Below are 18667 nucleotides of genomic sequence, written 5' to 3'. Positions count from 1 at the left end.
CTATTGATCGGCTCCAAAAATGTTCTGGCAAACCGTCCGGCACCTCGGGGGGAAGGAGGCATCTCGCTCACACTGTTTACAGTTGGGGCGGGGAGCTACTGACTTCGACTGAGGACATTGTCAGGTGGTGGAAGGAATACTTTGAGGAGCTCCTTAATCCCACCAACATGCATTCAATGGAGGAAACAAAGCCGAGGGGTCTGGGGTTGGACGGGTGGATCACAGGGGCAGAAGTCGCCAAGGTAGTGAACCTACTCCACGGGTCCCAGGATTGATAAAGTCCGCCTTGGGTATCTCAAGGCTTTGGATGTTGCAGGGCTGTTTTGGTTGACGCGCTTTTGCAACATTGCAAGGTCATCGGGGCCAGTGCCTTTGGAACAGCAAACCAGGTTGGTGGTCCCTATCTTTGTGGAAGGCGACCAGAGGGTGTGTTGTTATAGGAGGATCACACTCCTCAGCCTCCTCGGGAAAGTCGACGCCAGGGAAAGGAGGGTCCGGTCGATAGTTGAAACTCGGATTGAGGGGTAACAATGTGGTTTTCATCCTGGCCGTGGAACCACGGACCACTTCTTTACCCTCACTAGGGTGCTTGAGGGGGCATGGGAGTTTGCCAGTTCAGTCCACATGTGTTTTGTGGATTTGGAGAGGGCTTATGACCGTGTCCCCAAGGGCACACTTTGGATGGTATTCCGAGAGTATGGGGTGGATGGCCACTTGTCAAGGGTCATCCAGTCCATTTACCCCAGGAACATGAGTCTGGTCTGAGTGGCCGGCAACAAGTCGGACCTGTTTCCAGGGAGGGTTGGACTCCGCCAGGGCTGCCCTTTGTCGCCAGTCCTCTTCGTGACTTTCATGGAAAGAATTTCTAGGCGCAACCGTGTGGTGGAGGGGTGGAGTTCGGTGATGGGAGGATCTCATCTCTGCTTTTTGCAGATAAGGTGGTCCTCTTGGCTCCATCGCACAGCGACCTCCAGCTCTCACTTGGACGGTTTGCAGCCGAGTGTGAATCAGCTGGGATGAGGTTTTACGCCTTCAAGTCTGAAGCCATGGTTCTCAGCCGCTAAAGGATTGATTTCTTACTCCAGGTCAGGGGTGAGTGCCTGCCCCAGATGGAGGAGTTCAAGTATCTCGGGATCTTGTTCACGAGTGAGGGTAGGTCAGAGTGTGAGATCGACAGGCGGATTGGGGCCTCGTCAGCAGGGCTGCAGGCGCTTAACCGGTCTGTCGCGGTGAAGAGGGAGCTCAGCCGGAAGGCAAAGCTCTCGATTTAACAGTCAATCTACGTTCCTACCCTCACCCATGGTCATGACCTACGGGTAGTGACCGGAAGAACAAGATTGTGCATACAAGCGGGTGAAATGAATTTACTTCGCAGAATGGCCGGGCTGAGCGTTAGCGATAGGGTGAGGAGCTTGGTCATCCGGGAGGGACACAGAGTAGAGCCGCTGCGCCTTCATGTACAGTAGAAAGGAGCCAGTTAAGGTGGTTCAGACATCTGATTAGGATGCCCTCTGGTCGCCTCCCTTGGGAGGTGTTTCATGCATGTCCGACTGGGAGGAGACCCCGGGGCCAACCCAGGAGGCGCTGGAGGGACTATATATCTGGGCTGGCCTGGGAACGCCTAGGGATTGTCCCAGGCAGACATGTGGAAGTGGCTGGGGAGAAGGCTGTCTGATTAATATTTCAGTCCCGTGACTTGCGGAATTTCCGTAAATAACTCCTGCTCTAGTCTAGTTTTCGTCAACGACTACTTGAAATGTTCTCGTCTGTAAAACTTCAAAGGTTAAAGTCCAAAAATATATACAAATTGCCATCAATTTCAAATGATCGTTAACAGACGAGCACATATTGTAGCATCTTAAAGGACAGCGCCAACTTCGCGAGGGTTTTCCAATGGTTTTATTTGCAACCGGAAGCACAGACTAATATGTAAGCTGTAGCTAATGGCAACAAAGCAAAAAATGCACAACAACAGTTTGAGAACACTTGCTACGCTAAAGCTAATCCTAACGTGAATGCAATGCTAACGCTGCGAGTTTCATTTTCTATGTGATGATCACTCAGCACCAGTGTTGTTTTGGCAGCCCTTTTCATTTTCATCTTAGTCTTTTGGACTAAAATACTTCTTAGTTTGAGTCATATTGTGGTAAGCGACGTGGAGAACAATGAGAGAGAGACAGGTTTTATGCTTCACAATTACTGCTCTTGTGCACCATACACTGCATGGCCCCAAGAGACAGTGCACTTTATTACACAGAACATAACAACTGCAACCACCACTGCCTGTCATGGCTGGCATGGTCGTCATTTCAAAATGGGTTTGCATTCATCTAGTTTTAATCGATGAATACTCCTTATACTGGTTTTGTCTTTAATATTCAAAGGTTTCCATCCGAATATAAACAAATAATGGTTTGAGACAATTTGGAATGAACATTGACAGACGAGCACAAATTGTTGCGTCTACAAGGACAACGCCAACTTTGTGATGATAGTACAAGGACAACGCCAACTTTGTGATGATAGCACACGCTCAGCAGCACACTACATTACTTTCAAATACACACATGGACGCCAAGAACTCTGTCACAAAAGTTGTCAGAGAGACGCTCGCCGCGCTAAATGCTAATGCTTAAGTGAACATTATGGTAATGCTACGAGTTACATTTAGTGTGTGATGATCACAGCACAGACCTTTGAAGGCTTAAACATTGTATATTCTCCCTTGCCAAGATAAGAAAACAAATCTTACCGTGTGTTTCAAAACAAGCAAGCCTGGAGCGCAGCCTAGCTTGAAAGCCTTAGCGTGTTACATGAGTGAAACGATTTTTGTGAACATATGACGGAAACTATAGCGTTTTTTTTCGTCTCGTCAGACATAAACTAGCATTCGTCTCATTATGTTTTAATCTCCCAAGACACGTCTGTAGCTCACAATTGTCTCATCATCCTCATGAAAAAAAATGGTTCATCAATGAAATAGTTTCGTTCTCGTCATTGTTGACTAAAACAACAATGGTGCAGAGGCAGGAAGCGGCCGTAAGCCGAATGTAGCGCGCTTGGTTCGTGTCCTCACGTGTCCAATTGTTTTTGTGCGAGTGTAGTTTTTTTCTTTTTCAAACCGGACTTGAAACAATGATATACCTATTCTTTTCTTGTGTTTAGAGAAACTCCCTTTTCCCAAGCTGGCTATTTTTACTGCCGGCCGATGGATGGGGTCACCACGGTTGAGTCACGTTGGCTTTCGGGCCTGGTTTGGTAATTAAACTTGCGGTCTCCCAGTGTCGCCCGTTACTGCATGGAATGTTTTTCAAACAGAGCTAATTCAACGCAATTGCCTGACCGGCATCTTCTTTTAATTAGCCTTGCAAAGCCTTTAGTTAGGGAGGGGAAATGACGGCTCTTGCCTGGAGTTCAGCTTTACTCCGATCTCAGCTAATTTCTTTGTCCACTCTGACCGAATCGTCTGTTTTTTCTCTCATGCTGTTTCCACAGTGGAGTAATGAGAACCAGTCAGAGCTGGTGGAGAAAGCCGGGTCTCTCTTCCGAAGCGCCCTCTCTGCAGTCATGCCATCCACAGGTTCACCTCGCCAGCTACCCCCGAGCGTGGCCGGCATCGGCCCCAAATCCCGTGTCATGTTCCCTCTCGGCATGGGTCATGCGTCGGAGTACATTAGGCACCGTGTTGCACTCATTGGGTAAGATGAATGAATTTCAATTATGTACGTATGGGAACCTCTGGGTAACTCGCGTTACAATTTGCGATACAAGGCTCACGATATGGCAATACAACAATTATCAATACATGATTCAGGAAATCATTCTACAAAACAACGAATAAGCAGAAAAATATGCTATTGTCATCCTTCTGCTATAAGTTTATCACTAGTAGACGTCCAATCCATATGAATTGGGAGGGTGGCAGCGAATGAAGATATTAACTGCCATCCCTCCCACTTCAAACTGATTGGAGTTCTATGGCCGTCAATGCCAGGGTGCCACCCCAGGGCCACACCAAAGCCGACCCGGGGGGGGGGGGGGACATTGCACCCCGCCCCACACACCGGTAAGAAAGTGTGTGCCCATTCCAGGCTCCTTTTGTGAAACGTGTCAGGTGCTGCTTGATAAGTTTTGCTTTCTTATTTGGCTAGATCTCCCGTGTTGCTTTAGCCTTTAAATGTCTGTGATAAGTGATCATCACACACTAAACTAACTTGTATAGCGTTAGTATTGCGTTCGCATTAGCATAGTGTTTGCGTTAGCATTTAGCGCGGTGAGTGTCTTCTTAAACTCCTGGAAAATGTTTTACCTATAGTTCGTGGCGTCCAGGTGAGTTTAATTAATCGCAAATTATGTGCTGTTTTCCTGCTGGGTGTGTATTATCTTCATGACGATGGTGATGTCCTTGTAGACTACAATTATCGTCTGTCAATGTCACAACTTTAATTTGATTTATTCATGGACTAAAACTTTGTTACTTAAAGTTTATAGATGAAAATATTTTGAGAATTGTAGACTAAAACTAAACAAAGGCGGACACAACACTGCACTGTACATTATTTTTTTATCTTATTTTTTTATTGAATGGATAAAAACAAAATTTAAAATGAACAAAAACAGGAATACAGGCTCTAAAGTTGATAAATAATAAAATTGCATTAATAACATTTAAAAATACATTTTTCAATTGAAAAATTCATTAACATTTAAAATAGAGAATAATTTCAGTTTTTTAATCCAAGCATTTTCTTTATTTTAAATAAATGAAGATAAACAATTAATATTTAAAGTTTTTTAAAACTTTTTTTTAATGTAAAAGAAAATTGTAATTTTTTTAAATACATAAGAACATTCATTAAAACTTAATGAACTAATGAATGGCGTCCAGTTCATTCACACTGGGAGGATTGGCTGTGAATGCTCATGTTCCACTATCATTGACAGCGCTCTAGCATTCATTCGCTTCTCACCCTAGTCAAAATGGATTGGACGTCTAGCGCCATCAATGCCAATCAGTTTTTGGTAAACACTATAAAGGGTTAAGGTGTTTCATTGTTTTTAGTTTTAAGCTTAAATCTGACAATGGCTAACTTTTGCTGCTGCTTATCCCGTTCAGGGTCATGTGTGAGCTGGAATCTATCCCAGCTGACTTTGGGCGTAGCGCGGGGTACACCCTAGGCCGGTGGCCGGCCGGTCAATCACAGGGCACATATAGACACTATGGGCAATTGTAAAGTCTCAAATTAAACATGCATAACATGGAATGTGAAATGTATTTGTAGAAAATGCACGCAAGGGAGAATATGCCAACTCCGTAAAGGATGGGGAAGAGTCAAACCACCCAGAAACTATGGCTGTTTCCTTGTTGTCTGGGAAAGTTGATTGTTAAAATCCGAACGCTCACACGCTATCCAACATCAGTTGTCCAAAATAAGTTAAGAATCCTAAAGAGTGTTTTTTGGCAGCCCTTTTAATTTTTGTCCTAGTACAAGTCTTTTGGAGGAAAATACTTATTAGTCTTAGGACGTTCATACTGCAGGTCTTAATGCACAATTCCGATTTTTTGGTCATATCTGCTTTTTTTTGGGGCGTGCCCGTTCAGACGGCCTTAGTCCATTAAGCTCGTTTAAATATTACGCATGTGCACCAATTCGCAGTCCGACACACGCTGGGTAAACTGACCCGCATGCGCAGAAGCATCAAAACGAATGACTACACAATCTGACTATACGTCATCATAGGGTGATCATATTTTGATTTCCGAAAAGCGGACACAAATAACAGACATGAATAATCCCCGTTCAGTCAAAGTTTATAGGATTGATAGAACGCAAAGACAGACGAGCACATATTGTGGCGTCTACAAGGACAACTCCAACTTTGTGATGATAATACAAACTCAAAAGGAAAAGCAGTACATAATTTTCCACAAATTGTCCGGGCATTGCAGAGGATGCTTGCCACGTTAAAGTTCATGCTAATGCTAACACCGTAACTCTGACAGGGCTGTTCTGGCTGGAAGGAGCTGTTCTACCGGCCAGCTCCTTCTGCAAGTTCAAAGGTGGAGACTTAAACAGTAGGGTGATCAATCTCTTGCGGAAGAGCCTGCTCCCTGAAATCCGCACCATTACTCTTCTAGGCCTTTTTAAATCGCGGTTAAACACTCACTTTTTGAGACTCTCCTTTGCTTTAACTGAGGTAGCCTGGTTACATTTCTTAAGAGTTTTAATGTGTTCGGATTTTATCTGTTTTATTGTTTTATTTGCTGTTTTGACTTTGAGCGCGATGGGTTGTTTTTGTTTTGTTCCTCAATTTTATTGGAAAAATACTTTTCTGCCTGTAATTGATTTGAACTATTTTTGTTGTTGTTGTAAAGCACTCTGGGGACCTTTCGGGTTTTTGTAAAGGGCTGTATAAATAAATTGCATTTGATTTGATTACACGCTGCAACTAACGATTGTTTTTATAATCGATTAATCGGACGATCAATTAAACACTCGGATAAATGTTACTTTTATCAATTAACTTCACAATTTTGCTTGGAAGTTGTTTTAAGCATGTTGCAAGTCACAATGAAGACAAAATGGATGACTATTTCCTTCAAAAATATTTTATTACAGCTTCCTGACTTAATTTTAGTCTACAACTGTAGTATTTTAAGTACATAAAACCTGTTAAAATTTTAAATGAAGGTTTTGAGTATAAAATATTAAAATAATTTATCAGTACACAAATCGGACAAAAGTCCTGTTCATTCAGATTAAAAAAGTGCTGCTAATTGACATTTTATTCTTGTGGGCAAAGCACTTATATGAATTGTGTCAATGACTCATTTTTTTTTAAACTACCTAAATAACAAAATTGAATCAGGAGGAAACTGAGCAAACTGTAATGAATCAATTTTGTTTATCAAACAGTTGTTAATAAATACAATCCAAACCCAATTTTAAAGTACACGCTCTTGTATGACAATTTGCAGTTTGAATGGTAGTTTGTGTTGAAAGGAGACTCTAAGCTGTTATATAAATGGGTTTATGTGTGTGGTCTTTAGAAAAAGAAATGAGAAAACTTTACTATACAACTTTATATATAGTGCTGGCCAAAAGTATTGGCACCCCTGCAATTCTGTCAGGTAAAGCTCAATTTCTCCCAGAAAATGATTGCAATTACAAATGCTTTGGTAGTAATGTCTTCATTTATTTTGCTTGCAATGAAAAAACAAAAAAAGTGAATGAAAATAATTAATTAAATCATTATCATTTTACACAAATCTCCAAAAATGGGCCGGACAAAAGTATTTGCACCCTCAGTCTGTTACTTGGTAGCAGTTAGGGTTAGGGTTGGGTTAAACCCTAACCCTAACAACCGCTTCCGGTATCCATCACTGAGTTTCTTGCAATGCTCTGCTGGAATTTTAGACCATTCTTCTTTGGCCAACTGCTCCAGGTCTCTGAGATTTGAAGGGGTGCCTTCTCCAAACTGCCATTTTCAGATCTCTCCACAGGTGTTCTATGGTATTCAGGTCTGGGAACATTGCTGGCCACTTCCGAAGTCTCCAGTACTTTCTCTCAAACCATTTTCTAGTGCTTTTTGAAGTGTGCTTTGGGTCATTGTCCTGCTAGAAGACCCATGACCTCTGAGGGAGACCCAGCTTCCTCTTATTGGGCCCTACATTATGCTGCAAAATTTGTTGGTGGTCTTCAGACTTCATAATGTCATGCACATGGTCAAGCAGTCCAGTGCCAGAGGCAGCAAAGAAACCCCAAAACATCCGGGAACCTCCGCCATGTTTGACTGTGGGGACTGTGTTCTTTTCTTTGAAGGCCTCGTTTTTTTTTTCCTGTAAACTCTATGGTGATGCCTTTTCACAAAAAGCTCTACTTTTGCCTCATCTGACCAGAGAACATTCTTCCAAAATATTTTTGGCTTCCTCGGGCTTCAAGTTCCAAGTTTTGGCAAACTCTAGCCTGGCTTTTTTATGTCATTAGGTCAGAAGTGTGGACCTTCCTGGGTATCCTACCACAGAGTCCCTTTTCATTCAGACGCCACTGGATAGTACAGGTTGACACTGTTGTACCCTCGGACTCTAGGACAGCTTGAACTGCCATGGGCTTTACACTTATTGATGACACTGCGCACAGTAGACACGGGAACTTTCAGGTCTTTGGAGATGGACTTGTAGCCTTGAGATTGCCCATGCTTCCTTACAATTTTGCTTCTCAAGTCCTCAGACAGTTCTTTGGTCTTCTTTCTTTTCTCCACGCTCAATGTGGTACACAAAAGGACAGAGGTTGAGTCAACTTTAATCCATTTTAACAGGCTGCAAGTGTGATTTAGTTATTGCCACCACCTGTTATGTGACACAGGTAAGAAACAGGTGCTGTTAATTACACTAATTAGAGAAGCATCACATGATTTTTTAAAGGGAGCCAATACTTTTGTCCGGCCCATTTTGGAGTTTTGTGTGAAATGATAATGATTCAATTTTTTTCCCTTTTTTTTTTTTGTTTTTTCATTGTAAGGAAAATAAATGAAGATACTACCAAAGCATTTGTAATTGCAATAATTTTCTGTGAGAAATTGAGCATTTACCAAGTGCCAATATCTCAAAGACACTGAAGACAGTGATTAGCATAGTCGCTAACTAGCTTAGTGCTCTGTGCTAAGTAATAACGTACATGAACGAAGAATATAAACAATACAATCGGCTTCTTTTACTCACCTCGGACGGAGACACACTGGTTTTAACAACAAAAAAGCATCTTACTCGCAACCCTTCGTAATACAGTATTATTGATTCAGCAACCCACCCTGAGTGTAGCTGTGAACTCTCGCTTGCTCTAATCACTGACGCACGCACGCAGCCTCACATTACACACAAACAAGGACCCAAACGGGACTGCAAATGGCATGCTGGGAAAATAGATTATCAGATTCGTTGGCACCTAATTCATTCATCGATTTTGATCGATTTATTCGATAAGTTGTTGCACTTGTTGCAGCATAATTTGATTTGATAACACGAATGCTATGCTACCGCGTCAAGTTACATATAGTGTGTGATGATCACTCGCACAGACCTTTTAAAGGCCAAAGCAACATTGCATTTTCTCTTTTGCCAAGACAAGAAAACAAATCTTACCATGTGTTTTTAAACAAGCAAGCCTGGAGCGCAGCTTGGCTTATCACAAGAGTGACACACCCAAACACTGCTACAAAGCAGGTTAATTACTCAACTAACAATATGAAAATGTTACGCGTGATCATATGACAGAAACTGTCACATTTTTGTCTTGTTGTCATCTGGTCAGATGGAAACTGGCATTCGTCTCGTTATGCTCTTGTCTCCCAAGCCACGTTTTGAGTTTGTCATGAAAAAATTGTTCATCGATGAAATATTTTCGTTATTGTCACTGTTGACGAAAACAACACTGATCCTAAAAAATACCATTTCCATTTCTGGCTCATATCGGAGTATATATTGGAAATCTGAACCATGGTTTTAACAAATTATGTTCAATTTGAGGTTCCGCTGTACTTTTATTTGGAAGTTTATGTGTGTGGTGTATTTGTAGAGACAAGCATATGTTTGTTTCCAGGGACGCAGCCCATCGTGTCCATCCACTGGCCGGTCAGGGAGCCAACCTGGGTTTCGGGGATGTGGCTTGCCTCACACAGCTACTAAGCCAGGCCGCCTTTAACGGGAAGGACCTGGGTCAGTCAGAGCTCCAAACGGACACCAGCATTGCAACCAAAGCTCAGTGGTTTCCCATTTTCCAAAGGCTCATCTCACGTGCATGCTGTTGAATTATAAAAAGCATCTTGTTTGAAGCTTCTTTATTTTTTTTTTCCTGCTCAATTCGCCAGGGAATATTGCCCTCTGCCCCCAAGAATTTAACGTGCACTTAAGTTGATTATTATTTTTTCATATATATATATAACCTCGGACACCATTTCACCAGTTTTGCACAACTCATTTTCACGCGACTTTAGTTGGTGCTTTTGGGGCAGTTTTTCGCATTTCGCATTGCCAAACTTACCGTTTGCAGAATGATTTAACTTGCAAATGCAATTGTACTCATATACATTGGGGAGAACAAGTATTTGCTACACTGCCAATGAGAAAACCCATTGGCAGTGTATCAAATATCTCCCCACTGTACGTATGTGTATATATATATATATATATATATATATATATATATATATCTTTATATCTTCAAATGAAAAAAAAAGTGTTATTCCTGATCTAGTTTTCGTTGACAAATACAGTAAAGGTAGTCCCCGGATTACGAACGAGTTCCGTTCCTGCGCTGGCGATGTATTTTTATTTTTATTTATTTATTGTCATTATAATCAGTATCATTGATAGTTACAAGATGGCTTTGTGATATGATTAACCCGAAGAAAAAAAACGAACAAAAGATAGCCATTATACATTGCGGTACATGAAAAGCTTGTTTTTTTTTTTGTGTGTGTGGTTTTTTTTTTTTTTTTTTTTTTTTTTTTTTTTTTTTTTTTGTCTTCACATGAATTTTCTTCCCAAAAGTCATTGATTCGACTTAACACTTAGGTAAAGTTGTCGATCATTTGTAAGTTCATCGATTAGGGTGATTATCAGATTTGTGTAAGGAGGAATAGCCGAGGGAGTCATGGAGGTCCACCTCGCCGCAATCCGCTCAGGTGGTTCAATCTTTATCCGCCCTCGCCTGGTTCCTGCGAGCGAGCCTCTCTTGCTCCGTAATTATTTTCGTCACCATTTGTGCGGCGGCAACACTTGACGCTGCTTGGTCCATCTTCACCTGGGACAAATCATCACAGGCCTTGTTGAGGCTGGCGCACCCCGCATTGATAGCGTTGCCGATGTTGCGAGCAAACCCCATTGCTTCTCTGTGGTGCCGCATCACTTTCACCGAGAAACGGTGCATCCAAAGGGCACCAATAAGCAGCAGGAGGGCGAGAACCAGCAGTGTGCCGAAAATGAAAACATCTTCCACATCCTCGATCTGAAGCACCGTCAAACATATGGGTCTCCATTTCCCCAGTCCATCCTCCGTATATCCAGACGTGAAGGTGTTGGCCGGACATTGGCGTTGGCCCGATGTAGGTCGCATTGTTGAAAAAATTCTGTCCGGTGAACTCAGCGACCAGTTTAGCAACTCCATTGTACTTAATTGTTACAGTTCAAATTGAAGCTGGACAGCATTCACTTATGTCAGCAGTTAATGTTCAGTCTTTACAACGGAGCTTATTTTTAGGGCTTGTTATGTTGTGACTACCTTATCTTTGCCCCTGACATTCCTTCATTTATTTGTTGTGGGAACACTATGTTGTGTCTGTGTGTGTGGCAAAGCACCTTAGTTTGACCCTTGAGCAGTTGTTTTGTAGTATTGAAGGTCAATCACGGTAGCGACTCAGAACACTGTCCTTGTATTTCCTTTTGAAGGCAGCTAGTGACCCTATGTTGGTCAGTGCAGGGTCAATAGCATTTCAATAGCATACGTAACCCGTATTGCAGCGTAAATCAGAATGAACCCCTTTAAATACCCTCTAAATCTAAAAAAAAAAAAAAAAATCAAAAAACACGTATTATATGTCATTGTACCGTCCTCGCCAAGACGTTGGTGCAAAGTCCTAGCTAGACAGCTAGATAAGCTCCAAAATGACGATGTCAGGCGTCCACGTGGTTTGCTGACTTTATTCAGCTGCTCATGACATTAACACTTGCAGAATGAAACTAAAATAAAAATGAAATTAAATCTGTTTCATCTTCAGTCACTGCAATTCAAATTTTGTGTTTAAAATTAGCTGCTTGATAAAGCAGTAACAAACGATTAGCATGTATCAATTAGCATCCGCAATTTTTTTCAATTAACTACAGCCGCCTGGACACCATGAACTGTATATTTTAAAAAAAAAAAAAAAAAAGACGACACTCGCCACGCTTAATGCTAATGCTAACGCGAATGCTGGCGACACTGGCGGTGGGGGCGGCGGTGGCACAGCACTAAACACTGCTACGGTGTAGGCTAACTTCACATACAATGAAAAAAATGTTACAAATTGTGAACATATGACGCAAAATGGCGCAATTTGGTCTCGTCAGACGAAAATTAGCATTCATCTCGTGATGTTTTCATCTCCCAAGACACGTTTTTGGCCCTTTACGGTCTCATCTTCATCGTGGAAAAATGGTTCGTTGACAAAATATTTTCGTGATCATTGTTGATAAAAAAATAACGATGCAGAGAACACATTTAAACCAGGGCACACTCCCATTCCCATCTATCCTACGAATTAATAGTTTAAAACATTAGAAGATGACAAAAGCGCATTTTAAAAATGATGTATTGCCTGTTGTCACTTTTTAATCTTCAGTGGCTTGTTTTGCAGGCTCAACGCAGCACCTGCTAGAATATGAAAGTGAGCGGCAACGGCACAACCTCCCCATGATGGCCGCCATCGACCTCATGAAACGCCTCTATTCCACCAATACCGCTCCCGTGGTTCTCCTGCGCACCTTCGGCCTGCAGGCCACCAACATGCTCCCAACGCTAAAAGTAAGCCCAATCGCGCCGCACGCCAACCTGTCCGATCCATGCTCCGCATCGGCGCTCTTTTGCGATGACACGTAACTTGACTTCACCAGTGCCTATAATTTCCAGGGCTCTGAACTTACTACTATGCCATCTAAGTTTAGCCTCAAATTTAGTGTTACCAAAAGTGTGTGGGTGGGGTGCGCAACGCTGGCACTCGGGCAGTGGACAGCGGCGGTGGCTTGTGTTTTCACACCCCTTTTATTACCCACGATTCAAAGTGAAATTGTCTTATTCACAAGTTGGTGATTCAGAAGCTAAAATCCGTTACGCTGTCGTTAAGGTTACTATAAAAGTATTTGCCCTCTTCCTGAGTTCAAATACCTCATTTTAAAAAAAAATGATGCCTTCGTCATCTGAAGCAGGAATTACTCTAAAGCAGGGGTGAAACTTTGGAGTGGGGAACTGTAAAGTGGGTGTGGTTGGGCGAAGTGAGCGTCAAACAGAAAGGTAAGATGACCACCACACACACACACTGGACGAACGTATTGAGGGGCCTTCAAAAGTGCGGCGGGGCTTGCGAACAGTTGTCCACTAGCACCTCCAACCCCCCGTTGATCAGTCCATTCTGGAGGGTCCCGTTTATGATCATCGCACCCAGGCCCTATTCACATTTGTTCCACCACTGCTTTCAAGTATCCTTCAAATTGATATTTCCTCTTTTGCCTGTACAGGAACAGATCATGGCGTTTGCAAGCAAGTGAGGAAATATGCCATCAAGCGGTTGTCGGTGTTGTAAGAATGTTGAATTTCAAATGAATTTAATAAAGATATATTTTTCCTCTCCTCTCTGTTTCAAAGTAAATCTTCTCTGACTTCACGTGGGCAGACACTTTTCTCTTTGCTCCTCACTCTTACAGATATCATGGAAGGTCCGGGAATCTCCCCGATATTGAGACTCGATATTGATTCAGTCAGGGAAGCCCATGAGATGGCAGAGTACGAATCCTCCAGTAAGAAACGAAAATACAAAACTCACTGTACATCCATCCATCCATTCATCCATTATCTTCCGGTTATTCCGGGGTCGTGTCGCGGGGGCAGCAGCTTTAGCAGGGAAGCCCAAACTTCCCTTTCCCCAGCCACTTTACCCAGCTCCTCCGGCGGGATTCCAAGGCGTTCCCAGGCCAGCCGAGCGACATAGTCTCTCCAGCGTGTCCTGGGTCAACCCGCCGGTGGGACATGCCCGGAACACCTCTCCAGGGAGGCGTCCAGGAGGCATCCGAACCAGATGCCCGAGCTACCTCAAATGGCTCCTCTCAACGCGGAGGAGTAGCGGCTCGACACCAAGCCCCTCCCGGATGACCGAGCTTCTCACCCGATCTCTAAGGGAGAGCCCGGACACCCTGCGGAGGAAACTCATTTCGGCCGCTTGTATCCGGGATCTTGTTCTTTCGGTCACGACCCACAGCTCGTGACCATAGGTGAGCTACTCACTGTACAGCAGAATATAATCTTGTATATCCCCGCGAATAGGCAGGCCCCCATGTTAACCCATGAAGTGGCTCACAAGAAAGTGGAATTTCACTAGGCAGCTGTGTTATCTGTTTATGACTTTTTTCAGAGAAGAAGCTAAGAGCTTATATTTGGGGTGGCATGGCTCAGTGGTAGAGTAGTTGTCCCCCAATCCAGAGGTTGTGGGTTCAATTCTCCACCCTGATGAGCTCGTCTAAGTATCCTTGAGCAAAATACTGAAACCCACGCTGCTCCTGGTGCTTCATCACCAGTAGGTGGATGTAGTGTAAAGCGCTTTGAACTCCATTTATCCAAATAAAGTCAGAACTGAATGCATCAAGTTAGATGAACAAATATATGGGAACAAATATCTCTACACAAACAATGTGTATCATCATCTAAAGACTACATCATGTGTCAACCAGTGGCGGATGGTGGTCTTTTAATAAGGGGTAGCCCAAAGTGTGTGTGTTTTCTGACAATAAAGGGGCTGCTCGGTATGGAAAGAGACTAGAGTGCTAGAAGTCAAGTTTCCAAACACAAGCTGCTACAATTAAAAAAAAAAAACAAAAAAAAAACACCAGAAATACAAGCTCCCATTTTTCACCAGTAGTTTTTAACCTGGCAAGTGCCACTGGATTATTATGAAAGTCTCCGGTTCAACTCTGAACAACAGAATGAAAGTTGGGAAATGTCTCCCACGGATATTATTACAAGATCACTGATTCGCTCGTAATCATAAATGGATTCTGCTTCAGACACATCATCCAATCATCATGCATCATGGATTTTGTTATCAAATTCAAACCGGAATATTTGACCATAAATTATATTACCATACACAATAAATACAAACTTGTTAATAATCTCATATCTATCCAGGTATGCAAAAAAATGAACATTTGCCTTAAAGTGCCTGTGGCACGAAAAAGCATGTTTATTTCATAATACACGCGGTATTTTATGCCCCTGAATGATATGGGCCGCTTGGATGTGTGTGGAAGCGATCGCTATTTTTATTTAGTTTTTTTAATCCCGCGCCATGAAAATGAGTGACTTCCGGCTTCGGTCTTGCATTGAGGAGGAGGGCGCTGTGACGTGTACGGTAGAAGACGTCCTCTTCACGCTACAGTGTACTGTTGTGTATGAGGACGAAGGATTCAGCTGATTTTGCGGATTAATACGTTTATTTTTCGCATCACGCCAGCCAAACGGCTGCAGAAAAATCATTCTGTATGAGGGAGAGGCGTATGCGCCTTTTCGGAGTTTCAAAAGGTTCCCATTCACCGTGGATATTTACTGTGGGACCATTGGACTTACGAGGAAGTGAGTAAACATCTTGTTTTGTATTATGTCAAATACGAATACAGCGATTACAAAGTAAACACTACAGACTTCCTTTAAATGAAGGACTACTTACGTTTGATCATTGATAGGCATGTAAAAAGCTCTCCTAATGTTCATTAGCAGCAGCACGTTAGCTGCACAACAACTCCAGCCACCCTCCTCCGGGGAACGAACTGTAAATTGCTCTCCGCCAGGCGGTTTGCCGATCCCCGAGGACAATCGACAACCGGGTCGTCATGTCAAATAATCCAGGATAGTTATGTGTGATTTTCCGCTTCGAAGACTTTGAAACATCACTCAGTTCGGGTTAGCATGTCGGCTAGCTGTCACGCCTTCTGGTTTGTTTACATTCTCCGAAGCCGGGGAAGGGAAATGACATATGTCCGATTTAGGTGTCATAAAATATCGTTCGGGAGGTGCAACAGTAAAGGTGAAGTCGACAGTTTTGACCATTATGGAGTAATTTTGCCATGTCGTCCTGAATAAATGCATTTTTATTATTTCATATTCCATTCAGCACAAGACTGTTATTTGTCATGACCATGCCGTTTATTTAGCAATTGGGGAAAATACTTGGATAAAAAGAATATCCTGTAAAAATATTGAAGTAAAGAGACAGAAACAATGACATTTTGCCGCTCTCTTCGTCGCGTTTTCCTCGTTGTGAATAGTTCCCCCTCGACGGGCTGACTGGTCCTTCTCAAGCCATTTATATAGCAATTGGGGAAAAATACTTGGATAAAAAGAATATCCTGTAAAAATATTGGAATAGAGAGACTGAAAAAATGACATTTTCCGGCTCTCTCCGTCGCGTTTTCCTCGTTGTGAATAATTCCCCCTCAATGGGCTGAATAGTAAAACCGATGAGCCCAGTCTACCGCTGACGTCATCCACCTGTTGGGGACGCTAAAGCCCTATAATGGTAGGCGTGGCTAACCGGCAGATTAAAAGACTAATTTCTCGCCATCTGTGCTTTGCTAAATTGTTGTATATAGTCGAATCGTCTCAAAATATGATTCTAATTCACATAATAATGCCATTTAAGACTTTTTTTCTTGTGTCATATGCACTTTAAGCCCACTCAGCTAACTCTAAATGAATTAATTTAACAAACAAAACTTCTTAGTCAGGGAAAGACAAATATAAATAAAAATGGAGCCTTCCTTCGGTTAAAACACGGCTTCTTTTGTCCACAAGCATCTCTTTAAATGCATCAGTGGGTTGAGCAATTATGAGGGGGGATCTAAATCGGAATTGATTAAACGTTTTACCTCAATTAAAGTTAATGTATGATTATCTGAAAAAATATCAGCATAGGCTGCAAATAAAAATATTTTTAAATAATGTAGAAAATACATTTTGATTAATAAATGAAATGAACTAATAGGTATTTGGTTTCAAAAGAGTAAAGTAGGGCTGCGGCAGTAAAGTAGGGCTGCGGCTATCGATTATTTTAGTAGTCGATTAATCGATGAACTAGTTAGTTCGAATAATCAAGTAATCGGATATGGAACATGAAAATTTAAAATACTTGAGCTAAGCCTTAAACGGTATTAAAAAATAAAAATGAGGATCTATGTACAACAAAAGAACAATTGGCTAACTTACATAGCAAAAGTCCGGTAGCTTAAATGCTATAAAATGCTACAATTTTTTTTTTAATAATGCTCTTAACAAATGGTTCAGACACATATTCCGACAAAGAACGGCTAAATATTCCTATAAACTAAATTACTAATGCATTAAGAAACATTAGCTCAAACAAAACTTGGGTTACGTTGGTCTTAACAGGGAGCAGTTGGATTCAGCCATGTGAAATGAGGCAGACCAGAGGGCAGTGTATCCAACCTAATCAATAAAACTAAATACAAGCACTTTCAAAATAAACCATTACAACACCACTTTAATTAAATGAATACTCGAAGCAACCAAATTTAATTTGAATATTTTTTTTCTAATCGAATACTGGAGTCAATCGACTAATCGTTGCCGCGCTAGAGTAAAGTCACAACTTGCTTTAGCCTTCTTTCCTTCTAAACCTGGCCGTTTACAAGAAAACAGCAGAATGTGTCTTTTTTGACTCTCAACACTTTCCTGTGAAACACGGACTAGGGTCGCTCTCTATAAGCAGCCTCTTGCTCACGTTTTTCTGGTTCTATAGTTTCCAGTAGAGTTTACTACCTTTCTCACAGTTTAATTTACATTAACAGTAGAAAACAAACAGAAGGACACTTCTCTCTAAGCAGCTCCCTACTCGAGTTTTGCAGGTTAGCAAGTTCACAGTTTAAATGTTATGCTAACTCCGTATGCGTTTGTGTGTGGCGGAGGTGGGTCAAGTCATCAGCCAATCAAATGTCTGAACATAATGAAAATAATTCACTTAATCATTGTAGGGTCAATTCTATCCTTACAATATATGGGAAGACAATCTAAATTACCCATATAACTGAACTATATAATGCAGATAAGGTTGTTTAAAATTTGGTGGGGACAATTTGAGCATCCTGAAAAGTTTGTAGTGTTATGTCCCTACCGTCCTTATGCAAACCTATACCCTTGGTCTGGCAGGTACATTCAGTGAGTGAAAAGGGGTAAGTCTTAAGTTTGAACATAATCAAAATAATGCACTTAATAATGGTAGGGTAAATTCTATCCGTACAACATATGGGATTACAACCTAAATGATCTATATAACTGAATTTATTATATCATCCATGTAAGTTGCTTAAAAGTTGGTGGGGACAATTTGAGCATCCTGAAAAGTTTGTAGTGTTATGTCCCTACCGTCCTTATGCAAACCTATACCCTTGGTCTGCTCCCACTCAAGCTCTGAATTAAATCTAGTGTACCTCCATGGTAGGATTGACATCATTTTTATAAATATTTGCGTCTTATGGGGGGAGTGGGGGGTGACTTTGTGAAGGTCTGTAGAGATGGTAACCAAGCACATATAGCAATATTCAAAGTGTAAATGTGTTAGCAAATTATGTAACTTATGTTTTCCAGCTCTGTAAGTGTGTGGAAATGATGAGTTGCGGTTACACGATAGCAGGAGGAGGCCGGGAGTTGTAGTCCTCATGTCTACTTCTGTGAAATGTTGTCTACTTCCGGGTCTTCCTCCTGGGCTTTTGCTGTCGTGTTGTGGCAATTTGCTGTCGTGTTGTGGCAGTTTGTTGTCGTGTTGTGGCAATTTGCTGTCGTGTTATGCTATTTGCTGTCGTGTTGTGGCAAGTTGCATTTGCGCTGTTGCAATTGGTGTTCATGCTTTT

At 42.0% G+C, this 18667-nt stretch overlaps 1 protein-coding gene across 2 annotated transcripts in view; it reads left to right on the top strand.

The window, feature by feature from the left end:
• Positions 1-13774, top strand: part of coq6 (coenzyme Q6 monooxygenase) — a 36932-nt gene extending 23158 nt beyond the window's left edge. The window contains exons 9-12 of one of the 2 annotated variants that reach the window (XM_057859954.1): positions 3496-3698; positions 9600-9715; positions 12394-12560; positions 13271-13774. In XM_057859954.1, coding sequence (XP_057715937.1) covers positions 3496-3698; positions 9600-9715; positions 12394-12560; positions 13271-13300 — 516 coding nt within the window. In that variant the 3' untranslated portion in view covers positions 13301-13774. Of the gene's footprint in view, positions 1-3495; positions 3699-9599; positions 9716-12393; positions 13244-13270 lie in introns of those variants that run through there. The other variant, XM_057859953.1, reaches the window with a different exon arrangement.
• The last annotated feature ends 4893 nt before the right edge of the window (positions 13775-18667 follow it).

The sequence above is a fragment of the Corythoichthys intestinalis genome, chromosome 15 (genome assembly GCF_030265065.1).
Source record: "Corythoichthys intestinalis isolate RoL2023-P3 chromosome 15, ASM3026506v1, whole genome shotgun sequence".
NCBI classification, from domain to species: Eukaryota; Metazoa; Chordata; class Actinopteri; order Syngnathiformes; family Syngnathidae; genus Corythoichthys; species Corythoichthys intestinalis.
This window is presented reverse-complemented; position numbering and strand designations above follow the sequence as displayed.